The sequence below is a fragment of the Chiloscyllium punctatum genome, chromosome 9 (genome assembly GCF_047496795.1).
Source record: "Chiloscyllium punctatum isolate Juve2018m chromosome 9, sChiPun1.3, whole genome shotgun sequence".
In the NCBI taxonomy this organism is placed as follows: Eukaryota; Metazoa; Chordata; class Chondrichthyes; order Orectolobiformes; family Hemiscylliidae; genus Chiloscyllium; species Chiloscyllium punctatum.
In genome coordinates, this window is record NC_092747.1 from 58,728,398 (window position 1) to 58,742,616 (window position 14,219).

Consider the following 14,219-nt stretch of genomic DNA (forward strand, 5'->3'; position numbering starts at 1 on the left):
GAAGTGCTATGTATTATATTACATATTATGTTACATAACAGATGTGAGCAAAATAAAGATAATGAGATTAAAAGAACAGCAGTAATGTGGAGATGCAATTGGATAAGAATCATAAAGTAGAGGTTAGTTGAGGATGGTGACACACCTCACTGGGCTAGTGCACTGGACACGAAGACCCAATATTCCCAGAGTCATCACAATAGTGAAACATTGATCAGTGTATTCAAAGTCAGCAATTTACCAATCAGACAGACCTAGGCAAATACAAAACAATCACCAGATTTCTAAATTAACAAGAATGACCATTTGTTACATTTACTAAAGGGACTAATTTAGTGTTTCTGTGCCAAAAGGCCAGAGTGTGACTTTTTCAAAAAAAACAACCCTGAGCGAAGGCATGAGTGACCTCTTTCTCTGCTGTAAGGTGTCAAGATATAATTCAAACTAAGCTTCCATTTTAAAGAAAAACTGGCAAAGAAACAGCTCTTAAGACATATTCAAAGTAACGCCGCTGAGTTCTATCTTACGAGCGTTTCCAATTCTTGAAATGAGTCACAAATAAATTATTTCCATCACTGCCATTAACTAAAATTACGTACACTGCTCGAGCATCATCTGACATAGGTCCGGTTTCATCTGTCCCTTCTTGTTCCAAATCTTCATCTTCTTCATCAGTAGTTCCTGATTCATCACTTGATGAAGAATAATCTGTAACTTTTTGAGGAGGTCGAACATCATCCACAGCTCGAAGCTCTTTAGCCAAAGCAGCAAGATCCTGAAACTAAGAAATGAAGTCATTTTGCCAACTATTGAGGTTCGGTGTTTACACTGATCAAATACAATGACATGTTCAACAACAGGCTATGAAACACTAAAAAGCTGCAAAATTTACTTCATGCCATGATCAAATTTTATTATTGTACATAATATAGACATCCTTGAAGTAAAATATTTTCATTGACCGGAAATACTTTCATGATCTGACAGTTTACTATTTCCTTGTAAATTAAGTAAACAATAAACCAGCCTGGGAACTGAAATGCATAGGTGAAGGAAAGCAACATAAGCAAGAACTCAGGCAGGCAAAGGTATAAACGCATCTTAGAAATACATGGAATTTGATCTGATGTTAAAGCCTTGTAAAAAGAATAGATGGAATAAATAGACAATAGCACTGGACTTAAGTTGAGATTGATACAGAAGTGGCCAAAATTATTTCATAAAATAGTTAAACTGCAAATTGCAGCATTCAACCAGATGCAAATTCCACTATAACTAAGTTAGTTTGAGACACCAGGGAAGTCAAAGGATTTACTTTTCAATGCAAGTTTTTTTTTAAATGAGAAGTGCCAAAACAATGATCTGTAAAAATACAGTCTTGACTTACAATAATTCCACCCTATTTCCATCAGCATCAAAAACAAAATTATGCATAAGTCAGCATGATTTGACACAGCTTCTTCATTCATTTGCTGCATTTTATGCCATTCCAAAAATTTCAGCCATAAATGGCTGGTTTAAAACAATATGAAATCATAGAGGTCAAGTCGAAACACTTATTTTATTCAATTAAAATATTTGTTTTTCATACATCTCATGATAAAACAAATTAATTGTATCTCGGTATTTTCAGCCTTTGATAAATAGTCATCCTCAACAAAAATATTCAAAAAGGAATCAAATGTTTGCTATTAAATTTAGAGTTTATTAACTCTAATGTTTTGCACTCAAAATTGTTGAAATTGCAATTAATGTAGTTAAAATGTAACAGAATAAGAAACCAACATACACACATTAACAATGATCCAAAAACTCAGAATACATTGTTTATTAAAAGTATGGACTGGAGCCCCAAAAAAGCATACACATCAGGAGTTTTCAACAAATACCACATATACTCGTGTATAGGTCAAATTTTAAAGATGGTTTTTAAAAACTGAAATTAGGGGGTCGACTAATACACGGGCACAAGTTTTGAGGGGCTGAAATTCATGTGCAGTTCAAAATACCGTATTATTAGCAAAAGTTGATTTGATCACACAACTAATCCCGGGTAAAGAAGAAAAACACAATGAGTTACAGTAAAAGTAATTACCAGATAAAAGCATGAGACTGGTATGGAAATTTAACATGTCAAAGATTCGTTGAAATCCTGAAAAATCACACTGTTAAAAATCATCATGGCCTGGTATAATGGCATACTTAAAATGAAACATTTATTAAATTCTGAATGTGTAAACGTCTTGAACTTTCCTGCCAAATTCTTCTGTTTCCCTCCATTCACTCATATGTTATGAACCTCAGCAAAATTAACACATTTGTCAAAGAATTAAAGATATACCGGTATGTAGCTAAAATATCACGCTTTTATTCAGATTTAGTGACACAATTAAAATAATTAACTTTTTAACGATATTAACTTTTGGATGTCTCATTAACAAAGCATGATAAGTACCGACAGACTTAGTACCAGTCTGAATGAATCAAAATGTGCTATAGTAAACCCAAGTGTGATAAGCAGAGTTTAGAACGAATGAATAGAGTTGCGATATAGTAACAAAGAGTGATGAATAGAGCTACCGGTGTGAATGAATGAATACGATTTAGTGTGATATAGTAGGGTCAACTTATACACAAGATGTATGGAAAATACAAGATTTTTTGGCCAAAATAAAGGGTCAACTTATACGAGATTGACCTATACATGAGTATATATAGTAAATCAATCTGTGCAACTAAAAGTGCAAGCAAACATGAGGAAGACTGCTAAAATGGCATATCTTACCACATCCCCCTACAATATTCAGCAACCCATGTGAGTGGTCATGTGATTGGTCAAATCAACAGGGTTCAAGGGGAGGAGAAAGAGAAGAAAAACCACCATAAACAAACATAAACTTCTACCATATTACTTTGTTTCTAAAAAGAGGAAATATATTTGCTACAATAATACTTGTGATAAATAATTTCATAAAATGTCTTTCAATATCAAATTGGGAACATGCAAATCCATAAATTTGAATTCAAAGAACTAGATGTGTCATAAATGTAAATTTAATTCAAAATTTAATTTGTATGAAGTTTGTTCAAGAAAGTTTATACGGACTGCAGTTTGGAAAATGTGATATAAGAATTTACAAGTAAGTGAGCTTTAAAAGCTTACAGCTGGTCTACTTGGCCTGAAGTCCTTTTTCTCCTCTGGTTTCTTGTTAAGATTATCATGGCGTTGGGATGGTGAACCCTCAGACTTTGATGACGCTGTAAATAAAATAGTTAGTTCAAAAATCTAAGTGAAAAAGTGAGGAATGCAGATGCTGGAGACCACAGTCAAAAAGTATGGCGCTGGAAAAGCACAGCCGGTCAGGTATTCCCGAAGAAGAGCTTATGCTCAAAACATTGACTCTCCTGCTCATCAGATGCTGCCTGACTAGCTGTGCTTTTCCACACAGATTTACAAATTTGAATCTCAGCCACGTCAATATCATGATATGCAGTTAAACGTTTGCTGATTTTTAAGTACTTTTGCAGTACTTGTACATATTTATTTCACAGCCTGACATAGTGGCTTAAACTGAATGCAATTACAGTGTTGACAAAAATATTAACAATAAACAATTGTTTATAAGAGTGATTACTACTGAAAGAGAACTAATTTCCTTTGCATGCAAGTATTAAATGTTAGAGTCTCTAACATTACGGTAACCAGCAATGCATGTCTACAGGTTTATTCTTTAATGTAAAAAGTGTAACTAAAACCAACCATCTGAAAGCCATAACTACATTCACTTGGTGAACTTTTCATCCTCTTCTTTAAAGCCAATATGACCAAGGGAATCTGCTCTTCAAGGAAGCAAAGAGCAAAGCAGTGTACAATGCACTTAAATAATTCAGAAAGGAAAATCTCACATCGTAGCCTGTAGCGTTCACCAGATCCAGTTTGAGAGCCAGGATGAGATCCTGGCTGTGAGCCAGAGTTGCTAGAGCCTGAGGAACTGCCACTGCCTGGTCTTGGTACGAGTTTCTCCACCCTCTCCCACAACAGCCTGGGCTCTACATTGCTACAGAAGAAATGTATTTAAATAAAAAGCTTCAGCTCTTCACAGGTGGCCTGCGCAACATAAAATTCACAGATTAAATCAATATAAAGCAGTCATAGTTTTAGAATACAACCATTAGGTCATTAAGAGCACACAATAAATGAAGGAAAAATTGCGTACTAGAAACTCAAATATTTAATCAATTCATTCTTTAACAACAGCTAAGATTCCCAGACAGCTGGTATAATCAAACCTGCTGATACTGAACCATCTATACCAATTCACTCTCAGCGAATGAGACTCTAAATGCAGTATTTAATGATACATCAAATGCTGAAATTCTGAAATAAAACCAGAAAATGCCAGAAGTACTCTTACACATCTTCCCCTACATACTGAAATGCAAATATTCACATATTCCTTAATACATAGTATTTCTTAAGATTGGGAAAGCCAAAACAAAATTAATTTATTTTTAAATATTCATAGTCACAACTTTTCTTGCAAATGTCTCCGCTCCTTAACTCTCTCTTGTGGGTGATCAATGTGCCATCTGAAACTAGTACATTGTGATGGTTACCAGGAGTCATGATGTGTACTGCCCAGCAGAGGGCAGACAGACGACTAGTTACAGCATCTATCAGTTGACATCTTTTTTGCATGTTTCATTTTGCTCAAAAGTTATAATTACTATTTCCTACAGATTTTCTCCAGTGGCAAACTCTAGTGAATATCAGCAATGAGCAATTTATTGCAACAATTTATTGGGAAGGAAATTAAAGACAATGGCATTCTACCTATTTGTGAACATTACTGCTCTGCTTCGCTATGTTAATTTTATTTTGCACATTTCCCTTTCTTGGGTCTCTGTACAGTTTGAAATTGGCATGGTTGTGACTTAATGAATTCACAAATCGTTTCCTTCATCAGCTGTTAATAAAACTTACAAGGAATTAACAGAACAAAAAGGCAATTAGTTTAGAGCCAACTCATTTTCCTCTTTAGAGAAAGAAGTGGAAGCTAGTTACAACATAGTCTGTGACTGAGTTCCGCATGTCCTAAGAAGTAATAACAGTGCAGTCATGTTTTATAAATGTCTGCTGTTTGTGGGTAGTTTTTCTTTATGAATATGCTCCTGTTTTAAACTATTAAACACAGTAAAGATCCATACCTTGTGGAGCTTTTTGGACCAGTTTGAACACTTGGTTGACCACTGCTTTGCAATGGAGAATCCCGACGCGACAATACAGGAGATCGAGGTGTTGCTCTCATTGGAACCTTAAAGCAACAGAAATATCAATATTATAGCCATACTGGTAAATCAAATAACATTTACCTTTAATATTTACGGAAATGATTCCAAACACCCAGATGAAAATGATGATGAAATGATGTAAGAATTGATGGTGTAAGAATTGATGGTGTTAAAATTAAAGAAGAAAAATAACCTGTTAAAAATACAGTTCTTAAATGAACTGTGTAGGACATAAAACTGCAAAAAATTGCAATCAGGATGCCAGAGGAGACTATACTAGATCTGTCATATTATTCAAAATTAACACAAGCAATCTTCAAAATAATCCACATTAATTTCTCTGCAACAGATGCCAGAGATACTAAAAGGAAAATATTTTATATTTTTAAATAATTATTCTGACTTAACTGGAAACAAATCATTTCCAACCATTTTTATCAACACCATAGTAGACTAATCTCCAATAAGTTTTCAATGATTTCAAAGTTTGATTAGATTAGATTACTTACAGTGTGGAAACAGGCCCTTCGGCCCAACGAGTCCACACCAACCCTCCGAACAGCAACCCACCCAGACCCATTCCCCTACATTTACCCCTTCACTTAACACTACAGGCAATTTAGCATGGTCAATTCACCTAACCTGCACATTTTTGTGTCTGTGGGAGGAAACCCACGCAGACACGGGGAGAATGTGCAAACTCCACACAGACATTTGCCCGAGATGGGAATTGAACCCGGGTCTCTGGCGCTGTGAGGCAGCAATGCTAACCACTGTTACCACCATGCCGCCCACAGCAGTTAAGAAAATTTATTTTGAATGATGTTGGCTCAAGTAAATTCTGGAATAATAGGAGATGGACAATTGTTTACTTAAAATATTTCAGCACCAAGAGTTCAGCTCAAAACTATTCTGACATTCAAATCCACTGCAAACAAATGATCATCATTTTTGTGAATCTACTATGACTTCTGTTTGACCTTATGGAATTGGTGTGAACAATCTCCTCAATCCCTCATACTATGATACTACTACTCTAACGGGAAATTAATTCAGTTGCATTTGCTGTTAAGTGCTGTACTTAAGTCAATAAGACATTAAAAGGATGAAATTCACATTATGTTTTTAGACATTAACAAAGCTAGAAACTATAATACAGAATTCATAATTAAACTGTGACAACTCTATAACATTGTGAAATTCTGACTCCATAAGAGCTACTGAATCAGGCACCAGAAAGTTTGTTAGGAACGATAATTTATAACTCTTTGACAATCAACACATATATCCTTCTATCCAATCCTTACTCTTACAGGCACCTTCAGACTTTCTGTTATGTCCCAGAATCCAGCATATTTTCCATTACATTTTGAGAAATCATTTCACATGCAGCATTACAGATACAATATGCTGTTCGAAGAATGATCTATTTTTAAATGTGATTGGCATAAAATCTGCTCAAAGTAAAATGTGATGTAAAATGGTTTTCAGGTACTTAAATGAAGTGGAACATCAGAAGTCATTAACTGTCCAACGTCCAGGCTAATTTTAATCAGTAGGTAGCATTATTTGAACAAATAAACTTAGAACAAATGATCAGGGAATTCCACAAATGACCTTTGGGAGTAATTTTTGTTTAAAAATACAGAAATGGAGGAGGAACAGACACATGACCAAGGCCAGGACCAGCAGCAACCTCCAGAAGCTGCCATCAGCCTACACAATTCTTTTATTCATTCACAGAAATGTTGCCAGCATTTGTTGCCTACTTCTAATTGCCCGTGAGAAGGTAGAAGTGAGTTACCTTGTGAGCTGCTGCAGGCCACGTGCAGCTGATATCCCCACAATGCCACAAGGGATGGAGTCCCAAGATTTTGACACAACAACACTGAGGATGCATCGAAATATTCCCAAGTCAGAATGATAAGTGACTTTGAGGGGAACTTTTAAGTGGTGGTAGTTTCATGCATCTGCTGCCCCTGCCTTTCCAGACGGTGGTGGAGATGGGTTTGGATAGTTCTGACAAAGGAGATTGGGTGAATACCTGCAGTAAATCTTATAAATGATGCACACGGCCGATGCTGAGCATCGCAAGTGGAGGAATGAATGTTTTAGAAACGCGATGCCAATCATTTAAAAATAAATCACCTGCCTAATGTGTACAAATGATTACCCTCAGGCAGCAGTGTGTCAAACATCTTAATGTACATACTGCTCTTGATCTGTACCTGTGACTCCACGGGCCTTTGCACTGCAGCTGGATTGGATTCAGAACTTCCATTAGAAAATGATTCTGATCTAGAAGGCACTGGAGGCTCCAAAATTTTACTATTCTGTTTTGATTGTGTTTGAGGTGAACCCTGGTTACTCTTCTTGAACCTGTCATCAACCTGGATACAAGATTAAAATTTAGTACACGCATTCCCAGAGAAATTGTTCTGATAAAATAGAAATATCACAAGATAGATTATTAAGCATGCATAAATTCCCTGGAGGCTTAACATACTTATCACAAATGCTGCTTCATCACACACATTGAAAGGTCCAAAGTGTAATTTGAGTTAAGTGACCACAAAAGGGTAAAATAAGCTGTTAGGCATAGACAGCTGAATCTGCAAAGTGATATAAATGGGTGAAGTGACTGGACGAGATGGCAGCAGCTGGAGTAAAATGCAAAGTGTGAAATCAACCATTTTGTGTTGGAAAATGGAAAAGCAGATTTTATTTCTTTCTCCCAGAAGAAGTGAGAGGCATTTGTAAATGCTGGGATTCAGAAGGTCACGTGTACCCTTGAACACAAATTGAAGTTCATCTGCAGGTGCAGCAAGTAACTAGGAAAACAAATGACACGTCAGCTTTTATTTAAGGAGCGGAGGCAGGGGGTTGCATTATTAGAGTTATATAACTCTTGTTACCAATAAGTAGAACTTTGATTAGACCATACCAGTGTAGTGTGTTTTGGTCTCCATACCATATAGTACCCTTGGATATAGGACCCTTGGACAACATTGCAAGAAAGGTCCATTAGATCTATCCTCCAATGAGATCATGATTGATCATGTGTTTCAATGCCATATTCCCACTTTTTCTCCATATACTTTGGAATGTTTAAAATCTAAATATCCAGCAATCTTTCTCTTGCTTTCCAAGTGTTTTGTTATCATGTCTTTTATATCTTTAGCATCTTCCCCACTAATGATATTAGACTAAATGGTCTAGAATTTTCTGCTTAACTTTTTTTTTAAAAAAAGTTGAGGAGTTACATTTGCCAAAATTGCAATAACTAATGTCCTTTACGGAATATTCCACTGATGTCCAATAAGTGTCTTGCACAAGTCCGACATCACCTTCTTTCACATCTCGAGTTTCAGTGCGTAATCTCACTATGTTCCTGAAATCCCTGCCCTAGATATCAATGTTCGGTTGATGAGGGTTAGTCATTGTTACATTAAGTAATACATACGCTGGACGTGATAAAAGTTCACAGACACTGACAGCTGGTTGGCTGCCATAATGAAGACCTGAACACACAAGTTGCTCACCTTCAGGACCATAATGATATGGGAATCTAAGCAAATGTGTGGAAGATTGCATGCATAAGACATGCCCAAGCAAAAAACTGGACAAATCTAATTTAGCTAGCTATTGGGCTTTTAGAAAGTTAAAAAAAGTGATGAAAGGATCCATCACATTCATCAAGTGATGTCAAATAACAGACTCACCACTTGACTTGGCAATAAAATACTGCAGGATTGGGTTATATTTCAATATGATTGATTTAATTAAGCAAGTGAGGAATTAAATTATATTCTGTTTGATTCTGATTAAATATGTTCTATAAGGAAGAACAGCCAAAGTTTAGGCCAAACCTACGGTTTTATTACTTTCTTTGTGACCCAAGCTAATCCAAACATAGGCTAACAAATAAGAATTACTTTGAGGTAAAAGACGCAGCTATGTTTTAAATTTGTTTAGTTTTATGACTAAAATATGCAACAAACCCATGTAGGTTAGATTGGTATGGTTACTTTGAGCTTTAACTCATTTTAAACACCAATATTAATTATTATCGAATCATATAAGAGAATACCAACAGTGTGAAAGCAGGCCATGCAACCCATTGAACAGCATCCCACCCATACGCATCCCCTACCCCTATCCCTGCACTTCCCATGGCTAATCCAACTAGCTTGCACATCCCTGCACACTATGAGCAATTTAGCAAGACCAATTTACCTAACCTGTGAGAGGAAACCAGAGCACCTGGAGGAAACCATGCAGACATGGGGAGAATGCACAGACATCGCACAGACATCACACAGACAGTCGAACAAGGGTGGAATGGAACCTGGATCCCTAGCGCTGTGAGGCACAGTGCTAACCATTGAGCCACTGTGCTTACCCCCATTGTTCTTTTAGTTAAGTACTGATAGGGTTTGAAATGTTCCAGAATACATAGGACACAGGGGAACCTCGATTATCCGAATACCAATTATCCGAAAATCGGATCATCCGAAGGAGATCACAAGATCCCAAGATCCCGATAGAAACATTACAAAGACATGTTTTTAACAGTGATCACATCTTTTGTTTACAGTGATTAAACAGGAACCATCTACAAATAACTGACTGCCCGCCCTCTCTCTCCCCCCACATCTCCCTGGAGTTCTACAGAGGGGTGAACCCTAACCCCCACCCCAACCGCTAGGAATAGTCTCTCCAACATTGTCCTGTGCAGGGCCAACATGGAACCTGTCAAAAATTTGCAGTTAAAAAGTTGTGTGTGGGGCTGTTCGGACCGGGTAGAGGGGCGGGGGTAGAGTTTAACCGGGTGGGAGCGGGGGCGGGGGCAGGTTTGGACCAGGTTTGGGGGTGGGTAAGGGTAGGGACGGGTTTGGACCAGATTTGGGGTGGGGGAGGGGCGGGGTTGGTCTGGGTTGGGACCGGGTTTAACTGGATTGGGTGCAGGGGTGGGACCAGGTTGGGGGCAGCATCGGGGGTGGGGCCTCGTGCACCTGTGCTGCTGCAGCCTCCGGAATGGGGAGCAGACTTTAAAAACTGCGAGACCCAGAGGAAAGGAATTTAAATCGATTTTCCGAATAACTGATTATCTGAACGAAATACTGCCTGCCCATCATGTTCAGAAATCGGGTTTCCACTGTATATCAGTGAGAACATTTCAAATGAAATAGAATAACTGGTGACTGATGCCATATACTCTAAAGGTGCACAAACTACTTCACTGGTACCGAAGTGAACGGGCACAACCACGTTAATATTCCGGTTACAACTGCACTCAAGGCTGGAATATCTGTGATGAGTGACTTTATTCCTGCCTAACTAAAGTCCTTCCACCATCTCCAAGGTACCAGTCAGCTATATGATGCAGTACTGTCCATTTGCCTGGATGACCACACTTTCAACACTCAAGAAACTCAACACCATTCAGAGCAAAGAATCCTGCGTGACCAGAACTCTATCACCACCGTAAACAAGTACGCTTTCCAACTTCAACAACCCATGTCTGAATGCGTACAATCTGCAACATTCTGTAAAATATTTAGTCAAGTTTCTTCCACAGCACCTTCTCTACCTAGAAGTACAATGTAATTTGCCTTAGTACAACTGGCTGTGAAGACCCACCAGAATCAAGATGTATTTTTATGAAACGACAGGAGGGCAGGAAGACACAGGCAAACAAAAAAACACGAACAGAGAAAATCTTTACATGAAGTCAAACTGGTCAGTCCAATGCCTCGTCTGTTGCAATAAGTTCAGCCGAGCAATTGGCAGTGGTGCTTCCAACTAGTTTCAACAATTTTGACAGAAAGAGGGGAACAAATTAAAAAAAAAATGAAGAGCCTGGTTTCTTGCCAATATCCAGTAGCTTATCCTGGCATTACACAGAGAACAGAGAGCTGTGATTATCGTGTATTTGGATTTATGACTCTCAATTTCTAGTGAGGAAAACCCTAGAAAGGTTTTATATAACTGCTGCTTGATTAACTATATATTAATAAAAACACTTATAAAGTCATACAGACGTATAGCATGGAAACAGACCCGTCTGTCCAACTCGTCCATGCCAACTAGCTATTCCAACCTAATCTAGTCCCACCTGCCAGCACCCGGCCCATATCCCTCCAGATCCTTCCTACTCATAAAGCCATCCAAAGGCCTTTTAAAAATGTTGGAATTGTACCAGCCTCCACCACTTCCTCTGGCAGGTCATTCCATGCACGTACCACCCTCTGTGTGAAAAAGTTGCCACTTAGGTCTCTTTTACATCTTTCCCCTCTCAGCCTAAACCTATGCCCTCTAGTTCTGGACTCCCCGACCCTAGGGAATAGACTTGTCTATTTATCCTATCCATGCCCCTTATAATTTTGGAAAACCTCTATAAGGTCACCCCTCAAAAGCCCAGCCTGTTCAGCCTCTCCCTGTAGCTCAGATCCTCCAACCCTGGCAATATGCTTGTAAATCTTTTCTGAACCCTTTTACGTTTCACAACATCTTTCCGATAGGAAGGAGACCAGAACTGCATGCAATATTCCAACAGTGCCCTAACCAATGTCCTTGTATTTATGAAGCTCCTTTCATGACTTCTGAAAATTACATACCAAGAATTTTAAGGTTAAGTACTTTTTTGAAGTGTAATCACTGTTGCAATGGAGGAATCAGGAGCTGCTCCCACAAATACAATGTGACAAAAATACAATCACCTGTTTTTGTCATACAAATTGAGGGATAAGTATTGGCTATGATGCTAGGATAATTCTGATGCTCATCTTCAGGTAGTATATTGGCTCTCTTATGTCCAGAGAGGACAGAGAAGGCCTCAAGTTCAACATCACATTTCAACATCTCTGGCACATAACACTGGAGCTTCAATCTATACTTGCGCATTCATGTCTTCGGATTAAGACTTGAACCAACAATCTTCCGACTCTCAGAGATAAAAGACTGCTGTCAACTAAGCCAGAAATGTCGTCACAAAGCAGCAGGAAAATTAGTATCCAGTCGGCCAACTCAAGTCAGCAGTGACAATAAGCTAGGGACGGCCTTTATTGCTTTAGAGTTGAATATCCAACCTCAGCTGGGCAAACGTCTTATCTTCATGAATTGCCAGCCTGACAAGTAGCTCTGTAGTCCCAGAAGCATCAAGATCGAGACTGCCACTGCAGAGACTACAGCCAGTCCCCAAGGAAGGAAAGTCAGAGCCCATGCTCAGTGACCACTCTAATATTTTGGACAAACGTGTTCAGGAGACTCCAGTGTGATGGTGGGGCCAGTTTATAGAAGTCAGAGGGTGAGGGTAAAGTTGGGAGACTTTACTGTCACCCTCTGACTTAGGTGTGCGTTTCCTTGGAACACAGGAGATTCCCCCGAGGGTAATACCTCCACTTTCTCACCCGATAGCAGCTCACATTGCCAAAGCTGCTGGGCTACACCACCTCATTAAATAGCAGTGAGACCTCCACCATAACATGGGAGTCAGTTTGGGTCAAGCAAGAAGGCCAGCCACTTTATTTTAAGACTCTGCTTTCCAAGGCCAATTGGGTGCTGAAAAATGTAGCTCCAATACCCAAATTTGACTGACAATTTTCGAATGGTAAGAAGTAAAAGAGATAGATGCTTAAGGTGGAATTGGAAGTGGGGTGCTAATAATTCATGTACATACAGATAAATCTGATCAATCATTTTGAAGAATTATCTACTTTCAAAACAATGAATCACCTTTCATCTAGAACTTAATCTCAATACAACTTTTGTTCCATTAGAGCAAGTTTCAGCATATAAATTTCTTTCACAGATAGTTCAATAGACAATAGGTGCAGGAGTAGGCCATTCTGCCCTTCGAGCCAGCATTCATTATGATCATGGCTGATCATCCTCAATCAGTATCCTGTTCCTGCCTTATCCCCATAACCCTTGATCCCACTATCCTTAAGAGCTCTATCCAACTCTTTCTTGAAAGTATCCAGAGACTTGGCCTCCACAGCCTTCTGGGGCAGAGCATTCCACACACCCACCACTCTCTGGGTGAAGAAGTTTCTCCTCAACTCTGTCCTAAGTGGCCTACCCCTTATTTTTAAACTGTGTCCTCTGGTTCAGGAATCAACCATCAGCGGAAACATGCTTCCTGCCTCCAGAGTGTCCAATCCTTTAATAATCTTATACGTCTCAATCAGATCCCCTCTCAGCCTTCTAAACTCAAGTGTATACAAGCCCAGTCGCTCCAATCTTTCAGCATAAGATAGTACCGCCATTCCAGGAATTGACCTCGTGAACCTACGCTGCACTCCCTCAATAGCCAGAATGTTTTTTCTCAAATTTGGAGACCAAAACTGCGCACGATATTCCAGGTGCAGTCTCACCAGGGCCCTGTACAGCTGCAGAAGGACCTCTTTGCTTCTATACTCAATTCCTCTTGTTATGAAGGCCAGCATGCTATTAGCTTTCTTCACTGCCTGCTGTACCTGCATGCTTGCTTTCAGTGACTGATGTACAAGAACACCTAGATCTCGTTGTACTGCCCCTTTACCTAAATTGACTCCTTTTAGAGAATAGGAATGTGTAGTTAGGAACATCCTGATTAGAGCATGTGAGAAGGTATATTTCTTTCCTTATTTCTCCTAAACAGTCTATACAGACAGAACTCAAGTTACAAATAGGAATGTACTCAGCAGTAGAACCTAAGTCGATTTGTATCGAAGTTGGAATGCAGTACAGTTCAGTACACCTCACAAGGGCGGCACAATGTCTCAGTGGTTAGCACATCTGCCTCTCAGTGCCACGGACCTGGGTTCAATTCCAGCCTCAGGCAACTGTCTGTGTGGAGTTTGCACATTCTCCCCGTGTCTGCGTGGATTTCCTCTGGGTGCCCCAGTTTCCTCCCACAGTCCAAAGGTGTGTAGGTGAGTTGG

The 14,219-nt window shown here is 38.9% G+C and overlaps 1 protein-coding gene across 4 annotated transcripts in view; it reads right to left on the reverse strand.

Annotated features, from left to right (window-relative positions):
- The window catches only part of LOC140481437 (mitogen-activated protein kinase kinase kinase kinase 4), a 259,191-nt gene that overhangs the window by 37,837 nt on the left and 207,135 nt on the right, over positions 1 to 14,219 (reverse strand). For all 4 annotated transcript variants that reach the window (XM_072577610.1, XM_072577608.1, XM_072577609.1 and 1 more), the window contains 5 exons: positions 7,521 to 7,682; positions 5,209 to 5,315; positions 3,907 to 4,058; positions 3,164 to 3,258; positions 600 to 781 (listed from right to left, as the gene is read on the reverse strand). In XM_072577610.1, the coding sequence (XP_072433711.1) occupies positions 600 to 781; positions 3,164 to 3,258; positions 3,907 to 4,058; positions 5,209 to 5,315; positions 7,521 to 7,682 (698 nt within the window). The remainder of the gene's footprint in view (positions 1 to 599; positions 782 to 3,163; positions 3,259 to 3,906; positions 4,059 to 5,208; positions 5,316 to 7,520; positions 7,683 to 14,219) is intronic.